The following is a 20,306-nucleotide window of genomic DNA, read 5'->3' on the forward strand; positions in this document are numbered from 1 at the left end:
GAGTTCTGCCACGAGGCGGACCAGGTCATCCACCTGCTCGCACCTCACGCACACAATCTTTTTGCTCCCTGCAGGTGGTAGCAACAGGCTCAGGCACTCCCTGCACCCGGAGACCTGAACTGCCGCAGTTTTGAGCGGGCAGTCGGTCTGGGTGTGCACAGACTTCCTGGAGAGCGCTGTGCCTGGTGTACACCATTGCAGCTGAGCTAGCGCTAGACCGCCGTTAGAGGAGGTGTTCGTATGGGCGGGGGGGAGCGCTCTGCCCTCTCTGCTTGCCCTAACTGCTGCGACCCGCCCTGCCACGCCCTAACTGCTGCACCACGCCCTAACTGCCGCGCCTCGCCCTGCCACGCCCTAACTGCCACGCCCTAACTGCCGCGCCACGCCCTGTTTGCCAGTCCTGGTCACTGCGCTCCTGCTCACTCGCGCTCCCTAGGGGCAGCTTTTGAACGGTCGGGGAGGGGGCGCTGCTGGCTCCGCCCACGCCTCCTTCTCGCCTCGTTCACCTCCCTCACCAGGGCTGCCGGGTCCTGGCGGCTCCCTCGAGTGGGCTCAGTGCCAGAAAAATTAGCCCTGCCTGTCCGATCCCCAGTAACGCTGCAGAACGCGTCTGCCCCGGAGCTGATCACCTTTTTAATTCATACAAATCTTTGGCTTGGTTTAAAGTATGATAGTTAAAAAAAATATCTAAAGTTTAAATTACGGGAACAAGTTGCCAAATGGATAAGCTGATGGAAATTATCGCATAAAAAGTGAATTATCTTGGTACTGTATGGAGTGCATCAGCATCATTTGCGAAGATTTTATGTTTGTACTGATGTCTTTCCAGACACACCCTGAAGACCTTGTCTTTGTAACAAGCAAGCAAACTCTTAAACAAGCGGAGAGACATCTGAGCCAACAGAGCCACTCTTTTGCCGTAGCCTCGGTCCTACACCCGACCAGCCACTGCACTCAATTCAGACCTCGGTTGGCCTGGTTACTCCTTGCTGGTGTCCCAGATGGCTGTGGATCTGCTTCCCATAGTTACTGATGCGGGCCTTCTGGAAACAGCAAGTAGATGCTATGCACTGACAAGAAGTGCCACTGTGACCATTTTCTCTCTTGGTAACTGACAAGACAAAACAACATTGTTGTTCTGGATAGTGAAACAAGCAAGACACTTTTCAGTGGCAAACACAACATACTTCTTTTCCTAGGGAAAATTATATACCTATTTTGGTACATAATCATGATCTATCAATGGAAAAAATAATAATTAAAAAAACGAAAACTCAGAGTACCTCCAGGAACAAGCTCAGCTTTTGTTCTGGTTCTTGGGGACATTGTTAACATCCCCAAACTTCACATTTAGCAAGGTCAGTGACCAGACCCAGTGTCCACTGAAGCAGGAGGGTTAAGACCAGGGATTTTATTCATCCTCAGTAGGTATACATATCCCCAGGGCACTATGTTGAATATATTCAAAATTAACGTCACTCAGCGCTACAGGGGTGCATGTGGACACGTGCAAATGTGCACAGGCAGGGATGCAGGTGCTGCAATGAATAAGAATGCTAAGCTGGGTTTTGCAAGCACTAGCCACAACTTTAGGTATATTGTAGAAATAGTAATACAATTCCTGACGGGTTGTGCTGTGGGTGAGATGGACTGACCAGTCCTCCTGCTTTGCCGTGAACTAGTCAAAGCCCCAGAGCTCTTCCCTGCAAACACGATCCCCACTGCCCCAACTGCATCTGCTAAAGTCATCAACTGCTGCAGCTTTTCCTGTAGCTATGAGACCTGTGGGGAGAGGACTTGATGGAGCAGAGGTCAGCTTGTGGCTCCTTGCTGGCCTAGAGGGACCTGTGCCTTTGTGACCAAAATGTTTACTGCAGCAAGGCTTAATTCTAGCAAAAATCTCTTGACTTGTGGCACTTTTTATTGCAAAAAGAACTTCAAAGTCATTTACAATGTGCTCTAGAGGAGTGATCATAGTCAAAATGTAATGCAAATTGGCAGCTGCATAAATGTTACTCTTATGGCAAATGCTTTTTGTTACTAATATACTACAGTTAAGTATCATAAGGAGAAACAGGCAGTTAGACTAATCTTCTGAAGCTACAGTTAGTTTATTTCTTATCTGACAGACTGTTATAAGGTTTTCCTCAAACTGAGAGAGAGAGAAGGCACATAAGAGGCTTAATCAAACCCTTTGATGTGGGACCTTACCTGCCTCTTAGCAAGGGAATGTTGATGGTGGCTAAACTTTATGAAATAAGTTTACTTCACTTCCTTTATCATACCCATGTAAGAATCGTATTGTTAAAAGTAGGCTTCAAAATAAATCTTTATATATTTTTGTATCTGAAAATTCATACCTTTAGGGATAATCATGAAATCCACAAGGTCTTTCTATTATTATATTTATAAGGTTTTAAAATTTATTTCTTACGGAATAGGAGTCTTGGATAATGGTATGACATAGACAAGCAAGATGGAAATTTCTTTTTGTCTGTAATATTTTCTTACCTGATGTGTAATATTCATTTCACATTAGTCTTCTCTGGCAGTCTAATGCCTCTAATATTAGTATTTTATTTTTTTTTTTAGTTCGACACAGTAATTCAGTTTGGAATAATTCAATATATGCTGTAATTAAAAACTGCAGCTCATTAATTTCTAAACACTCTTTGTATTTCAGACCACACCTGTTCCTCTGGCACATCCTGTATTTTCAATTCATCCACTTCTTCCTGAATAAGCTATGTTGCTATGATACATGTGCTATCACACTTTCTTTCTTCAACATACTTCCAGACCATAATCATACTTATTTAGCAGAAATAAGACTGAAAGTGCAAAGTGTCCTAATCTTTCTTTAATTAACACTTTATTCAGCTCCACGAATCAAGGTGAAAACATCTTTTACTCTGAAAGAATAGCAGAGTTGTGACATTGAAAGGAAACATTCACAAAAAATTTACAATGCTAAAAACCTTCTTATGGACCAGCTCACTGTAGAAAAATTACAAAACGTGGTAATCCTAAATGCCAATTAGCACTTCTGGCAGACCCCTATCAACAATTTTCTAGTTGCATGTGTGTCCATGGGCAGAGCTGCACCACTGCAGTGGGTCAGGGTCTGCTTTCATTTTATGCGATGTAATTAGGCAGGAGAAAATGAGGAAGGCTGATCATCCTTCACATGAATCCCTCACGTTGGCTCCCAGTTTCTTTGCATAAATAACTATTTAAATCAGGACTGATTTGAAACTTGCAATGAATGAAACCAGAGAGAAATTGGTAGTAGAATTGCATTCTGAAAAGTCCCAAAGTCAAATAATCGGTTTATTGCCACTTGAAGAATCTTCAAATCCCTGGTTAGATTCTCAGAAAATAATTTGTTTACATCCTGCTGACCAGTGTTCCTATTTTCCCATTTCTCCTTTTCCACATACAGTTCATCTTTCCTATTTATTCTCTCTAAGTTTTCTAATTAACATTTTTCAATGCCTCTGTCATGAAAATCTTCATGCAAGGGCAGGAAGCATCACATTTCCTATAGGAAGTTATAGCTGTTAAAATTTCTTCCTTGAGAGATGCATTCAAAAAAACATTGTCTCAAATGGTCAAAATCACAGAATCACAGAATTGTCTAGGTTGGAAGAGACCTCAAGATCATCGAGACCAACCTCTGACCTAACACTAACAAGTCCTCCACTAAACCATATCCCTAAGCTCTACATCTAAACGTCTTTTAAAGACCTCCAGGGATGGTGACTCCACCACTTCCCTGGGCAGCCTGTTCCAATGCCTCACAACCCTCTCAGTAAAGAAGTTCTTCCTAATATCCAACCTAAAACGCCCCTGGTGCAACTTTAACCCGTTCCCCCTTGTCCTGTCATCAGGTATGTGGGAGAACAGACCAACCCTCACCTCACTACAGCCTCCTTTAAGGTACCTGTAGAGAGCAATAAGGTCACCCCTGAGCCTCCTTTTCTCCAGGCTGAACAAGCCCAGCTCCCTCAGCCGCTCCTCGTAGGACTTGTTCTCCAGGCCCCTCATCAGCTTCGTCACCCTTCTCTGGACTCGCTTGAGCACCTCCATGTCCTTCTTGCAGTGAGGGGCCCAAAACTGAACACAGCACTCGAGGTGCGGCCTCACCAGAGCCGAGTACAGGGGGACAATCCCTTCCCTAGCCCTGCTGGCCACACTGCTTACTATGCAAGCCAGGATGCCGTTGGCCTTCTTGGCCACCTGAGCACACTGCTGGCTCATATTCAGCCCACTGTCCACCAATACTCCCAGGTGCTTCTCTGCCTGGCAGCTCTCCAACCACTCCTCTCCCAGCCTGTAGCTCTGCTTGGGGTTATTGCGCCCCAGGTGCAGGACCCGGCACCTGGCCTTGTTGAACTTCATGCAGTTGACCTCAGCCCATCGGTGCAGCCTATCCAGATCCTCCTGCAGAGCTTTCCTGCCCTCGAGCAGATCGACACACACGGTAGACCGCCGTTAGAGGAGGTGTTCGTATGGGTGGGGGGGAGCGCTCTGCCTTCTCTGCTCGCCCTAACTACTGTGCCCTGCCCTGCCGCGCCCCGCCCTAACTGCTGCGCCACGCCCTGCCACGCCCTAACTGCTGCGCCACGCCCTAACCGCCAGTCCTGGTCACTGCGCTCCTGCTCACTCGCGCTCCCTAGGGGCAGCTTTTGAACGGCTGGGGAGGGGGCGCTGCTGGCTCCGCCTACGCCTCCTTCTCGCCTCGTTCACCTCCCTCACGAGGGCTGCCGGGTCCTGGCGGCTCCCTCGAGTGGGCTTGGTGCCGGAAAAATTAGCCCTGCCTGTCTGATCCCCCGCTCTGCTGCAGAACGCGTCTGCCCCGGAGCCGATCGCCTCGGCAAGTGATTCAAATAATTTTGAATGATTCACAGCGGGGTTGGCAATGCAATTCCCTATCATAAATTTGGGCTACATGGATTAGTTAAGGGAGATCTTTTCGGGAAGAAGCAGGAATCAGCATGATACAGGTTATACAACTTCTGTTACAGAGGACAGACTTTGCTTTATTTTATTTTTTATTCAGCAAGTCCAGCAGTTTTCTGCAACATACTTTTCAGTTGATCTCTATTTTCAGTTGAAATACGCTGCTCCCAGGCCCCACTCAGTAAGTCAAAGATCTGCCAGTTGGGATTTCAGAGGCATATGATCTTTGGACAGAAGCTCTTCTGAGTATAGGGCATGTTAAACTTTAAAAAACAACTAAGTTTGGGGTATATTTCAATTTCCTAAATTCAGTTATTGACAATAGACAAGGAAATTATTTTTTTTACAATGGCAATGAAATAGTTATCCAGTATAACTGCTTACTTCTTAGTCACATTTTTCATCTCATCTTAAGGGGCAATTTTTTCTTTATACTGCCACCCTCAAACTACCACTTTAAGTGGCACTGCTCAGAAGATTTCTAAAGTTGTTTGTATTTTCAGTGATAAGAACAGCCCAAGAGAAGGGCCACAGAAAGTTAGCCTGTAAGCTCCCAGCATTGCCAGCCTGCTGAGCAGAGCCTGCCTTGCACACCAGCATATGATAAAAGTGACTGGCGGTTTCCAAGCACCAGGCTGCAGCTCTGCGACAAATGCTAGCAATGATTCGGAGGCTAGACTGAATGAGAAGCCATCACCGAAGAGACTGAACGCTTCAAACTCTGCGAAAGATAAAAACACATGATACTTTTCACAATTTTTGTGCATTTGTATTAAGCACATTGTTAGTCTAATCATCATCCAATTCACAGAAATGCCTGAATGCAGATGTAATTCATTATCATATTAACTTTGGTAAATGCTTCAAGACTTTTCCAGCAATTCAAAATCACCAGAAATCTTCAAGCAATAAGCTATTTGGTACATGAAATAAGGCCTAGAGCTTTTCAAATGTTTTACTATTACATGCAGAATGGAAATTGGGAATAGCCTTCCATATTTTCACAGTATTTATCTTCTCTCATTTAGGAAGGGGGAAAAACTGCTTGCCTTTAAGCAGCGCTACTAATCTAATTCACAAATTGGAAGCCATAAGAAAATGTACTAATTCAGATAGTTTAATAAGGTTTAATACAGGACATTATACTTTGCAATACTAGCTCTAATATTCCTTAGGCAAACTATTCCAACTGCTTTAGCTCTACACAAATGCAATAAAAATCCCCACATAAAACAAGATAGTCTAAGTACATTATAATACGGTCTGTTAGGAACACTCCATCCTGTAGTTGTCTTTGAAGTTGTATGGATGTGAGGAATACTAGTGCTAAGATGACAAAGGACAGAGCAACTACAAGAGTCAGATTTTCCAACTTGATGGTTCTTCTGTTGCATAAACATTAGGACTGTAATAATGGTGAATGCCAGAAGCAACACTGTTCCTAACTGCTGCTGATGCCACGCACAAAAAAATGTTAAATATGGAAAAGTTTAATGCTCTAAAAGTTAATGATCTAAGGAAGACTTTGCAAGACTGTCAAGAGTTGATGTCTTCACTGATGACTAGTGTGACAGGTTTGAAGCAATAAGAGCAAGCAGTTTTTTGAGCTTAGCAACAAAACTGAATTTGAACAAAGTAAGAAGAGCAGAAAAGAAAAACATTCAGCTAGAGGCTAAAACTAAGCATTAGGAATTTTATCTGAAAACAGCTTTTTTTTTTTTTTTTTGTGAAAAACTGGAAGTAAAGAAAGAAGGGTTGGAACAGATCAACTTCTGCAGCATTAACCACAAGACAAAGGATTGCTCTTTTTTTCTTTCATAGTCCAATGCTTCCAAATACTTCTAACTACTTCTCTTTCTGCTACCACCTCTAAAACATGCACTTCACTCTTCAGAGGTCTTATGGATTTGGTAACCACTTATGAATGGGCAATTACTGGAGCAGATGTGGCTGCCTATCACGGGACTGACTATCCAACTGAACAGGGAATGACACCAGACCTCCACAGCTTGTCGTCCTTTCAATCTTTGTACATTAGTCATCTGATATGTACATGTATGTGTACTTGTGAACACAAACACTGACCAATGCAAAATGTTTTCTCCTTGCCATCTAAATAATAATAATAAAAAAACAACGAATAAACCACATTCCCAAATAGCAACCCTAATTGAATAGAGATGGAGGTAAGAGGAGAAAATTCCTGGTAATCAGACCCTCAGCACAGAGTCATGCAGGGCACGCAGAACTGCAGAGGGTATAAAACACACGGCATCTTGGATATTAATTCACAGCAAAAGGTGCTACTAACACCACTTCCTGCAGCCCCGACACTGCCTTGGGAGTCTCATATTCAATAAGTGACCAGACCTGACCCTGCCTAGTTTATAAGATTAGGTACAATTGTAGCCCAAGGTGATTATCACCAGCTATACAGTGTCACATTATAAAGTCTCAGTGAGGTAAGAAACTTGTAAATAATAAAATTATCCTTTTATAGGTCTCTTAATTCAACAGTCCAGTCTGTTTCCTGTAGAAGTGATTAGTAATAGAAAATAATTAGGAGATGCCAGATGGGAGGAGGAGTTTAAAAAAAAGATCCAAAACTCACACAGCTATGGAAACAGAACAACAAACGGCAGAGCTGCCAGCTAACAACCCACTTCAGTCCCTCACCGCCCGGGAGGCTTGTAGCATAAGCAATAAATAGCAATCATGTGCCTGCTCTGAGAAAGATCCACCAGCTCCTTTCTGTGACCACTAGAAAAAAAAGTTGTGAGAACACATAAAAAGTCAAGGGGAACATATTTTTTTTTTTAATTAAAAAAGGCCTTAATTTATGTGGGGTTTCCCTGCTATACATCTAATCAGTCTTTCTGGAAACCACAAGTATAAGGCCCAGAGTGATGGGAAGCAGCCCCACTCCTGTTAGGGCTAAAGCCATGAACTCTACCTTGCTCATCAGGAGTTGAGCTGGACCTCTCTATTTCCGTGCCCCATACCCTACCTAAGGTCCACCAGAAAACCTCTCTCCTGCTGAAGAAAGCCCAGGCAAAGCCACCCGCTCTGGCTCTTCACAAGCTGAGGGAGGTTCCTTCCTCCCTATGCTGGGCTACGCCAATGGAAAAGGAAGGAAATTTCTGTCAGTAAACAAAAAAGAAGCTAAGACTAGATGCTACTTTTTAGAAGGAATTAAAAATGTAACCAGATCCAAACCATCAAACATCATTGACCCTGGAAAGCGCTGCACTTCACCACTGAGGGCTTCACACAGACTTACCTCTCACAATGCTAAGAAACGCAGAAAAAAAACAGCACCTTATTCTTTGCTAATGGCTTCACTTTATCAGTAACAACACAGTCAGTATTCTTCAGGCTTAATTGCACAGCAATCATACTGCTTTACAGCCTTTTTAACAATTTTGTTCAGTATTAATTTTACAAAGGCTTGAACAGGCATGGGACACGCACCGAGCGCCATTACTCCCCACACCTTTGCTGAAGGCCTGGTCTGTGAGCCTGAGGGACTGGCCCCCTGATTTCACAGGACAGATGGCCTCCTTGCTGTAATTAAGCACTGGACTTTACAAAGACTCCACCTCTGCGTACAAATCTCATATGTGCCAGACCACGAAAAACCACACTTAAGTGACAAAGTAGAAGGTAATGTGGAACGTCTTCTCAGCAGACAGGCAAGTGACTTGCACCTATGAAACAAGGCTGAGGTGGGATGCTGATCCTCAGCTGTGGGTACCCACAAAATGGTAGCAAACCATTACTGCAGCACAGTAACGCCACAGGAGACGTGCTGCGTGCATTCGAAACACAACCTGACCCAAACCACTCTTCACTTTCTGAAATTTGTGCAGCCTTATTTATTTTTAACTTCATAATACTAGACCAGCAGTATGCAGTCAGGCTACCAGCACAGGCATATGACTTTCACTCCACAGTAATCCCCTGCATTATTGTGTGGGCATTAAATTAATGTTCTTTGGAGGCACAGGCCCACACAGAGCCAGCCAGGCAGGTGAAGTCCTGTGAGGTTACCCGGAATCAGCTGGGATGCCTTTTGTAAAGCACAGGGACTAATAGGGCACAGCTGAACACTGCCTGTTGTGGCAAGGAGAGAAGAAGAAAGGGTTTGCTCTGGAAAACCAGGAGAGCCAGGGAACCATGTTTAGCACTGGAGCTGAGCCACAGGTCCAGCCAGAGACCCTTGAAAAGTCTGGCTTGCTAGTTTACCCTCTGCAATCACAAGGCACTGAAAAGAGAAAAGCTAGATACTGTGTGACCTGGGGATTCAATTAGAAAAGTTTATGCTTCATTTGGAAGCTCTGAATCTTAAAACAAGATCAGTTTATATAATCTTTTTAGTATATCAATTTTACTGCCACACTGAACATAAATAAGGCCTTAGGTTACTCTCAGCAACTGTGAGAGGAAAAAGCGATCTGCAGTTTGTAGAAAATAATCCTCTTTGTGCTGATGTTTGCATACTGGACAGCACATGCAATTAGCTTGCATTTCTCAGGTCTTAATAAACAAATAGTTAAGCTAAAAATGAATGTGCTTATGAAAAGATACCATAAACACTTGCAGTTTAATTTTGAGCTGCATGTGCCATGTATAGTGGCGTATGTAACACAGCAGTAGGTCCGTACTGCCAGAAATGCCTATGCACTGAAGAGAAGACGAGGAAGACTGAGGCAACCTCTGCGGAGTACAATGTTGCCGACATGCTGCAGCAGCCACCTAAAAAGCAGAATCATCCTTCATTCGGCTAACTTCCTTGGTATTGACAAAATTGTCTGTGCTTTGAAGTGCCTGCTGAAAGATGGGCTAAGCCCAGAAGAAATAAATAGAAGTTTTTGCCTTCCACAGAGTTATGTTTTATTTATAAATTACATTAAACTTACAGAGTGATTGTCATGGACACCCGCGCAGGGACTGGGAAGGAACATTTGTGAGAAAAGAGTTGACAATCTCCTCAAGTTAACCCCTGGGAGTCTTCAGTGCTCAGCCTTGTGTGTCTTTAAATGTACTTCAAGGTAAACATTGATAAGCAATACATTTAATAGCATTATTGCTTTGTCACTATCCTTGTTCTAGATACGGCTTGTCTAGAGACTTACATCCTACACACCCATTTTTTCTGGAAAAAAAAAAAAAAAGTTAATTTGATTAAGTGGAAATATTTCAAAGAGCCTCCAGATCAAGGTTTATTCACCCCCAAAGCACACTTTCCTCTCTGACCATTAAGACCCTGTCTTCTTTCCAGTCCTTACTGCTCTCCATGTTGGCATTACTGGGTGTCAAATCGCATTCAAAGCTGTCTTCCTCCATCACAGACCTTGCTAAGGGGGATTACGATTTTACAACAGACTACTCTAACTTTCTTGGCTACATTTTCTGATATCCTTTCCCTGAAGATAAAACTACGAAGATAAAACGAGTCCTGGCGAAAGAAGATTTTGAGCCGATCTCACTAACATATTTCACTGAGAACAAGAATAGAAAAGTATTAGTGCCCCTAATGAAAGTATCAGTATCAGCTCAAGGTTGGGAAGTGAGACTGGTCCCTATGGGAACAACCATAACTGCGACCCTTGATTTTCTGTGTGGAAGCTGGTACAAATCCATTAGAAATGTACACAGAAATTGCAATTAACTTTGTGGTTTGGATTATCTTTGGAGGCAGGCTTAAAAGCATGTTTCCTGCTAAAATGACACAGATTTACATTTCCAAATCTCCTTGAACAGAGTTGCAGACAATCAGCCTTCATTACCTTGGAGGAAAAATGGTATCACCACTCAGACCATTAAAAATAGAACAAAAGGGTGCTTTTGTTGGACGACTGCTGCACAAACCTCTTCTCAGTTCTTTCCATCTTTGGGAATTGAACTGAATGTAGTATAGTCTAGAAGGGGGTTTTAATTGATTTGCTGTTACTGCAGTTTCTTGAAGAAATAGCACTTGTCACAAATGTAAACAAGAATAAATGTGATTCAGTTGCTATCCTAACATTAACCTCAGTATTTCATTCTGAAAGACAGGACAGCTCATAACTGATCATTTTGTTTTCTGATAACAGATGCTAAATCTTGGATAAATCACTCATACACCTTCTTAAATTAATATCTCAAAAGCATGTCAAAATGAAAAAAAAATAATTTCATGTTTTGCAGGGCTTTCATGAAGGGCTTTGACATATATATATAGATATTTATTAATTTTCGAGAGCTACCATTTTTATAAGGTATTTAATTGAATCAAGTCATCTCCTCCAAGGCCATAATTACCTTTGAGAGAGAAAAACGTTCAGAGATGCATCAGTATTCAAGGCACGGGCGGAATAGTAAATCTTGTGATAGCGGGTATTATTTCCACCTCCACATTAGGCCATACAGACTGAATCCACATGGGAAGCTCCCTTTCAAACGAATCTCAGGCCTCTCTCTTAACACACAGACCACGATGGCTGCACAATTGAGTTCTGAACAATCTGCAGACTGTTTTGGGAACCAGCATTACCTTTTTAGCACAGCAGCTAAAATATCTATTCAGGGCATTGAAGCATGACAAGCTCTCTCCTGTTTTCAATCTTTACTCCTCCAGTTATCTCTGACCATTTAATTCTTTCATAGCTTATGGGAATCATAAATCATTAAGCAGTGATTTTTATTTTATTTTTAATATATACTTGTACAAGGTAAGCAGTCAAAATCCTTCTCATAACCAGTGAAGCTCATGCTGGGTAGTAGATTATACTCTCATGTTTTTCTTGTTAAAAACTGCATCTTAAATCACACCACAATATGGTCTTCTGCAGGACTAAGTACTTAGGAGTATTGTGACTTGTGTCCTACAGCCCTCATCTAAAAATTGTGTAATTTTCGTCTTATCTTTTGCAGTCTATAATCCTTCCCCTTTACTAAGGCTCTTTTTTAATGTATTGCATATGACAAGTCACTCAACATACGATAAATTCTTCTACTATGAATTAATAGCTGAAAAGTAGTATTAGTGCATGCCAGGAGGTATCCAACATACATTAGTGGCATTCCCTGCCACAGCCCCATACCAAATTCAAGGCTAGGAGAAGTGCTCTTTAATATTTCATCCTCAAGCTGGAGGTGTGTTCTCTGGCTGCCCAATTTCCTCTACTTGATTTTATGTCAGGAAGTGAAATTACATTCCCACCAGCTGTTCCCCAGTCAGCGCCTGTGTCTCTCTCCTTTCCTTCTTCTGAAGGATTTATCTTTTATACACCACTCACACAGGACTGGGGAACAGTCATAAAGCTTGGATTTGAATCTGAACATCCATTCCTGCAAATCTGGGAATGTATCCTGGCACAGGGTGACCAATGCCCAAGACCCCAGACTTTTTCCTCTGTTTACAGAGGAATGTACAGTGAAAAATTAGGGAAAAATCTATCAGTTTTATACTGTAGTCAGGGAAAGATGCATGGACAAATATGGTACCTTGCAGAAATGTTCTCATCATCCCTGAGCTAACGTTGTAGCACACAGGTTTTTCTATTTGGATGATAGGACAAGGGTGCTTTTTTCCTTGTTGGATTTTGGACAATTTTCTTTGTATTCTTTGTTAGACTTGTCAACATCGATTCAGTGATATTCACTTCATATTGGACAACAGGAATTACTCTTCCATCCCTCTAACCAGAGACAAAGAAAAAATACTTGATCTATTTATCAATGTCCTACAAGAAACCTTTCTTATACCTTGGTTATATTACTCAAATGACTGTTCATAAGAAGGTAAGTAGTGTGTGATTATAAATTGAAGTTTTCATGTAAATATCAATAAGAAGCAGCAGCCTACACAAGAAGGGTAGAATGACCTTCCAAGCAACTTAGTAGAGGATATACACCTTCTTCTTATGTTACCTATAATTTTATCAACAAAAAGTTTATAATTTAGCAGAGAAATCTGGTATTCTATTTAACTACATCCTTGCTGTTATCCTGTTACCTTTTTATAGTACGGAGGTGTCTAAGGGAGTCAAGACAACTATTTCCTGCCATACAGTATTGGACTCTTGCTTTAAATGCAAATTATGTCATGCAAATATCCACCTCCTGATTTTAGTGTTTTGTATAAAATTAACTGAGACCGGGAAAGTCACACCAGCTGTGATTCAGCCACAGGGCTCGCAGCCCACCAGCCTGCCACACTCACATTCGCCCCTCTGAACCTGAAGCAGCCCTCCCAGCTCGTCGAGGGGGCAGATTTGGTGGGTGTGCAAGTAGCCAAGCCCTGTTGAGAGTGACAGAAGCACTTGGGAGAGCCCTCCGAGGTCTCCTCTCCCCACCACTCCTATGGTGCACCCTCCATGAGCTATCTGGCAAAGCCATCACATTTTCCCTCCTCCCCACTTCCTACGCCTTACAAAGGAGAGAGGAAGGATTTGGCGAGCCTTAGCTGGACCCTGGGGCTCATTTGAAGTGCTGAGGTTGCTGCCAACACCATGTTCTGGTCACAGGATTTGCTGGGTGAGGTGATACTCAGGACTCTCCATGTCATCGTCCAGAAGAGGTGCTGAGAGGTGTAAAGGCTGCAAAGATGTGATCTCTGCACCACCACACAGCAAAAGGGCCACACAGTGCTTTCTCTTTGTAGCCAAGGGCAGTAATCTCAGCTGGTAATGACTTTAAATTAAATTGAAATCTCCAAATTTAACTGCACTGTGATGTCTGCGTGCCCCACTGTGTCCACATCATAAGGCTCCAAGACAAATAAAGTGAAAAGATTCAAAAGCTGGGCTTCAGGCCAGTAAACACCACTGCAGTTTAACTATATTGCAGATGAGGCAACTTGAATTGCTTTTAACTTCCAAACAGTGTGGGATGTTGCAATTACACAGCTAATCTCTGTAAAGGGTTTTCATCTACAATTTCAGCCTGTTAGAGATACTTAATAGTTCTTGAGCTATTTAATGAAACATGGTTCAAAACTCTTTGTATACTTTGTTGACATTTCATGCTTTGAGTCTGACATAACACCATGTATTCTACAGAAAGAAAAAAAAAACCCACACCACAATATCCTTCAATAATAATCATCAAAATCCCTTTACTACAAACTTATCCATTAGCCTAAAAAATGTGACAGAACAGTCGTGTCATCACTTGAAAGCTACTGAATGCAGCGAGAGTTAATTCTACCAAACACACCCGAAGTGGTGACTTACGGAACTCATAGATTTTTACCCAGGCTTTGCATTGCAGTGAACCCTCCCTGATAACAAGCAAAGAAATCCTTCTGAAACAGCATGCTGCAAGTCAGCAGCTGCCAGAAACTGTCACACCTCTACCACCAGTACTTAGCAGGCAACAAATTGAATATTTCATGTGGTCAGCTAGCACCAGTATGCCTGCCTTGTTAAATGGCTTTGTTAAAAGTCTTTTGTTGCATGGTCTGATGGCAGGAGGACAAACAACGAAGATTCGTACTTCAAGCTAGTTAGGTGCTTCATCTCTCAGCAAATTCAGTCGGGTCTGGTGCTCCAGAATCTGCTGGAGAAGGATTTGAAGGACCAAAGCTATGACCTTCCCCTCTCTGTGGGCTCCGTAGGGAGTTTAGTTTCTTTAGGATGGTCACGTATGTTGGGAATCATTAGTGAGACCCTTCCTTCCCCCTCAAGACAAACTGAGATCACAGACATATTTCTGACTGGAAAAACAAACAAATGACCCAAACTGAGGTTAGTATTTCTTGCAAGCAATATAAGCAAATTAGATAACTCCTATCATCACTGACATTAGTGAGGTAGGGGAGCATCTCAGAGTACTATACATGCATTCACATGTAAGCTTATGTAAGAATACACTTTAAAAAGACTTTCCCATGCTGGCTTTTCAACAAACAAAGTAATTAGTTTAACATGACAGAATTTATATTGTTTTCTTTAAGCTTAGTCTCTATCACATGAATAAATGTTCGGGCAGCTGTTTTGTCTGCCTGATATTTTCCCAACCTCCTTCAATATTCCTGTTGTCACTGCTTCTAAGATTTCTTTGTTGTTCGTTTTTCTCTTTTAATCCAGGACGCAGTCAGTTCTCAGCTGATAACGCAACTCTCTGAAGAGAGCAATCCTTCTTCATAAGTCTGGCTGAGGCCAAAAATAGCTCTGTCAGCTTCTGACAGGCTGAACTTAGCCAAGTGAAATGTTTTAACATTTTATCATCTTAATGAACAGGCTTATTTATAATGTAGACAACTTTACTGTCATTGTATGCAGACTTCTGAAGAGATTATGGAATGCATTTTGTTTGGGGAATAGAGAATATATTAATATTATTTTTTTTTGACCAACAGGCACTTGTTTTAGACACTGTAAACAATTTTAAGACAAAATAGCCTATTTGACATAAAGGAGTGACTTAATGGCAACATCTATAATTATGAAAAAAAAATGAAGAAAGGAACCTTACAACGATAAATAACAAATCTCTGAATGAGAAATTTGCAATATGCACAAGTATGATTAAAAAAAAAATACACACAACTACAACACTTTAAAATATTACTATTAATGCAATACTGGAAATAATTATGTCGACTAAGTATCTACAGATACTTTTAGGACTTGGGGGGAGGGAATAAAATTACAAAATAAAAAGTCTATCAGAAAAAAAGAGCGTGGGTTAACAATTGCTTACCCTCTTTTCTGCTACCTCATCCTCTCCTGTAGACTCTTTGCCATCATGTGCATCTCTCAGGGTTGGCATATGTTTTTTGTGTGCTGGCTCTCTGTTTAAAGTTGTATATCCTATGTGTTCATAAATTGGATTTATTGTCATCTTGGCAATGTATTCTGCTGCCTTGGTTTCAATATAAAGAGTAATCAATCCATCTGTCACCAGGTCATGGATGGACTCAAAACGTTTCTCCCCAACAAAGTGCTTTCCATCGTAGTAGAGTCTGAAGTTTCTGGTTTGACTTCCAAATCTGCCTCAATGAAATGGGAAAGTATTTTTTTTTAAAGAACAGTAAGCAAGAATAAGAAAGAGTAATCAAGCCTTTGCAAACAAATAAAAAAAACCCACAACTTTATCACTTGAAGCTGCGACTATGCCCTGTGTTCAGTCCAGACGCGACTGAAAAACTCAACTACCACTTAGCACAGATAGGAAGGAGAGATTAACAGCCACAGACAGATAGCCAAATCAGTGACTGTCCCAGAAGGAGCTATTTGTTCTCGCATTCTTTTAGCCTCTCTATTATTCTGTGGAAAAACTGAAAATTACTTCACACTCTTCATGGCTTTTTTTAGTACTTTACTACTGCATCGCTGTAGTTAATTTGCCTGGCTCTGATATGAAGAGTTCTCATAACAGAGTCCTCTATTACAGCTGATCAATACGGAGTTTTGATGCAGTCTCAGACCTCTGCACCCCTGCTTTCTTGCAGGAAGAGGCCATTCAGCGCTCAGCTCAGCTTTGGTGCCAACAATTACACTGAAGCAGAACTGCTGCCAGCAGTGGAGCAGCACAGGACAAAATGGCACAAGGGCAAGCATTCTTTATTCCTGGCTGAAGGCCAAGGACTAACTCTTCAAGCTTTGTACAAAAGTCCTTCTGTGTTATGGTTGTTAAGTCTTGAGCTTCAAGCAAATCTTTGTAACATACAGGACATGTAACGCATAAGCTATCTGATGTTAGCAACTCTGCAGACTGGGTGGAACAGAATTTTGATAGTCTTTAGGCAACCGTAAGCAAGAACACCAATGCTACCTGAACATTAGCACCTTTTCAAACCCTACTTTGAACCTGTAACAATTTGCTGCCTGAAAGCAATCTCAACTTGTGAGAACACACCAGTGCTTGCGCTCACTTGGCAATAACCAGCGCATTTCCTGCAGAGAAGACAGAGGCAAGGAGCTGCCTTCACAGCTCGCTTCTGGGTCACTCCTTGGTCAGAGAGCAGCAAGGCTGGCTCAAGGCATCAGGACACTTTGTGAGGTCAGATCAGCCAAATGTATGTTAAAAACTGAATTTGAAAGGATTGATTATTTTTACTTCACAATCAAAAACTTCATAGGAGATGTGAAGGAATAAAATAATATGGTGCTTTGCTAAAGTGATTTCTTTTCCATGGGGCACTGCCCAATAGCAGAAAGCATGTTATTAGACCTTGCCTCAGGTGAAATACATGCATTCTTCCTGCAAATATGGGCAAAATCATTTGTCTTGGGATGTATATTTTTCCTCTGTTTTTCAGAAATGCCAAAGCAAACCATCCCCCCTACCAATAACCTGACAGCCACTGTAATTTTGGGAGCTGCTATTTTTAAAGAAAACTGAAATGTGAAGCAACACACTCCTGGGGGGCTCTCAGGAATCCACATCTGGCTCACTAACGAAAGAGGACACGATGTGTAGAAACTGAAGGGGCATTTTTTTTGAAATGAATTGGTACTTGTATTCACATTTTTAAGCCACACAAATTAGAAGTTCACTGAATCAAACTGAAAAAAAAATCAACAACAACAAAAAAACAAAAAATGAAAAAAAGCACTTTTACCCAATGCTGATTTGATCACAAGTTGTAATCCAGAGTGAACACAAGTCATTAAGGGAGTAGAAAGGTAGTGTCCTAACTTACAGCCTAAGTGGTAGGAACTCCTACCTACCCCTCCTGCTCTAAGTTAGGACAAATAAGTAAGGAACTAGGCTATACTAGATTTCACAAGTGGTATGGCAACATAATTAATACAGCAATGTAAATACTTCACTGTACAAAGTGGCAAAAACTAGTCAACTTAGTATGTGGCAAACAAGTTTTCACCATGAGCCATATTCCTTGCACGTCCTCCACTGTCAGTAAAGTCAATATGAGCTAAGAGTGCTCAGTACCTCACAGTGCCAAAGTGAGCAACCTTCACTGCATCCTGCCAAAGTCAGTGGGAACATGCACACAGAGAACATACAACGTTAAAATTTGACAAGAAAAACAGAGTGAGTCTGAAGGTGAAAAATAATATATCTAAATGATAACATGCAATACAGTGATTTTTATTAGGAGGTGCATCAGGTGAATTGCTGTTCTTATCGGTAACATATGCTCTGACAGTACTTACAGCAGTTTTATAGAAGTAGAAGGTCACTTATTATTCTTAGCTTTCTCTAAGAGAAAGTATTACACTAATCTTATCAAGGGAAGATAAGGCACAGAAAAGCTCCTCAGGGTGTATCACTACACACGTTGTCTTGATTTCAATAACATCCTTCCAGAGTCTAAAACAAAGTTCTGAAGAACAAGATGGCCAAATGCAGAGAAACACCAAAAGTTTATCCTCTTCCCATGAGGGTCAGAAGGTGGTCCTACCCCAGCAGGTTTTACATTGTACATCCATTCAGACTGCTGCCCATAAAGCAGGACAGTTATTACAAGGAATAGGATTCCCAAAAGAACATCATCTTTATCCCACCACTCCTGACCCCACATTTCAACAAATGTATCTCATAGAAAACATCCCACAGTTTTAATTCTTTAACAGCACCCCATGCCTAAACTCATCCTGTAACCTCATACTGAAACTTCTTCCTACACGGATCTAGGGAACTGAACATCAATTTCTTTCTGTACATGTGGCCTTCTGAAGGCCACATTCAATGTTCTCAGTTTAAAATACATTAAGATAATTTAACAATTAGTGTTTAAAGGAAAGTATTTAGACAAACAAGTTATTCTAGATCAGTGCCATAATCACTTGGAAAAGGTGCTGCAAGGGGTGAAAATTGAATGGTTTGCCTTTATCTGTTTTTCCATTTGTTCCAGATCGAACCACTTTCTCTCTATTCATTCCTTATTGGATATGTTCCGGGGAAACTTATTGTTTTTCAAATTGAGTGGTATTAGCAACAAGCAAGAAAAAAACCTCACACAAATCAATGCACCAACAATCTCTTACAGAGATTGTACCATCAATACCATGTCTAATAATCCTCCATTTTATTTCTTTCAAACTCATTTAAATTTCTGGCCACACAATGATACTATTTTGATCAAATTACAATATAAATGCAAACCTACACATCCATTTGCAAATAATCGATTCAAATCTAATCTTCAGTCCCTTCAGTATTATTTAATATTATGGTTTAAACTTTTCCATTAGCAAGAATACTTCCTTATGTTTACCTTCTATAACATTACTGCAGCCTAGCTAATTATACATCACCGTGGAAACTAAGTAGAGCCAATATTTGATATTTCAACTTCCTGATAGTCTCTTCCTAGAGGCAAGCATTAGTACCAGCCGTTTTTTGTTTAAGAAATAGAAAACAGGGCACAGATAATGTATGTTCTCTTTTGGTTTAAAAAGGGGAACATTAGATGTTTTTCCAAGAAAAAGAGATAGACCTCTGACCCGTCAAACAGTCTCATTGTGTCTATTGTCCATTTGTTTGCAAGCAGCAGGGCTACAGATAAAAGACTTTTCTTATTGCAAGTTGTCTGAAAAGCAATCACTCTGTCTAGTCCCCTTGGTTGCCAGTGGGGCAGAGTGGATAACAACGTGGGAAAACGGATTAAATGGTAGAGCAAATGTGGGTAGTAATAAAGGACTGGGGAGCTGAATTAGGTATCATAGCATGAGAAAGACGGGCTTCAGACTCTGCCACCTACTCTGTATGCAGCATTCATTGATCAAACAAAAGGAAGAAGTGAAGGACTGAGAGCCCATCCGCACTTTCTTACCGTTTAAGAAGATGGATTTTACAGTCCAAATAAAGACTTGTACAGTAGCTATTCACCTCTTTCACAGGCTATTTTATGATCAGGAGAGTATCTAGCCACAACCTAAAGACAAAGGCATTATGTAAAACGCAAAGCTGCTGTGAGACCACTAAGTTAACACCCCACAGGGCTACTCATATCCTCCTAAGTTGTGAGCATCTTTGTACTTGGAGCTGGGAAATATTAAGATATGTACACGTGCCTGAAGGTCACTTGGGTTTCATCTTCCCTTGGAGAAAAAGTGTCTTAACACACTTTGAGGCCAGAAGGTAGAAGTCTCGCTTAAAATTAGGTGTCAGAATTTCATCTGTAACTTCTGAAAACTCTCACCCAATCCGTAAGGCTAGAGTCTTGACACTCCATAAAAAGCTACAGAAATGTAAGCAATGTTGCAACCAGGAACGTCTCCTGATCATGGCGTGTCCACACAAAAGAAAACAAATGATCCCACAGATCCTCTTTTGGCCATTTTCCTCGTCAAAGAAGTGCAAGTTTTGCATGCTGCCAAAATCTACTGTTACCCCAGAAGTTCTCTGACTCCTGAGAGAAGCCTATTTTTGGTTTTATTTGTTAA

General features: G+C 41.4%; 1 protein-coding gene across 5 annotated transcripts in view; it reads right to left on the minus strand.

Moving 5' to 3' along the window:
• Positions 1-20,306, minus strand: part of CHN1 (chimerin 1) — a 95,914-nt gene that overhangs the window by 33,238 nt on the left and 42,370 nt on the right. For 4 of the 5 annotated variants that reach the window (XM_072040968.1, XM_005019697.4, XM_072040967.1 and 1 more), the window contains one exon: positions 15,652-15,940. The exons of the other annotated variant lie outside the window; for it this stretch is intronic. In XM_072040968.1, coding sequence (XP_071897069.1) covers positions 15,652-15,940 — 289 coding nt within the window. The remainder of the gene's footprint in view (positions 1-15,651; positions 15,941-20,306) is intronic. 5 annotated transcript variants of the gene reach the window in all.

Source organism: Anas platyrhynchos, chromosome 7 (genome assembly GCF_047663525.1).
Source record: "Anas platyrhynchos isolate ZD024472 breed Pekin duck chromosome 7, IASCAAS_PekinDuck_T2T, whole genome shotgun sequence".
Lineage (NCBI taxonomy): Eukaryota > Metazoa > Chordata > Aves > Anseriformes > Anatidae > Anas > Anas platyrhynchos.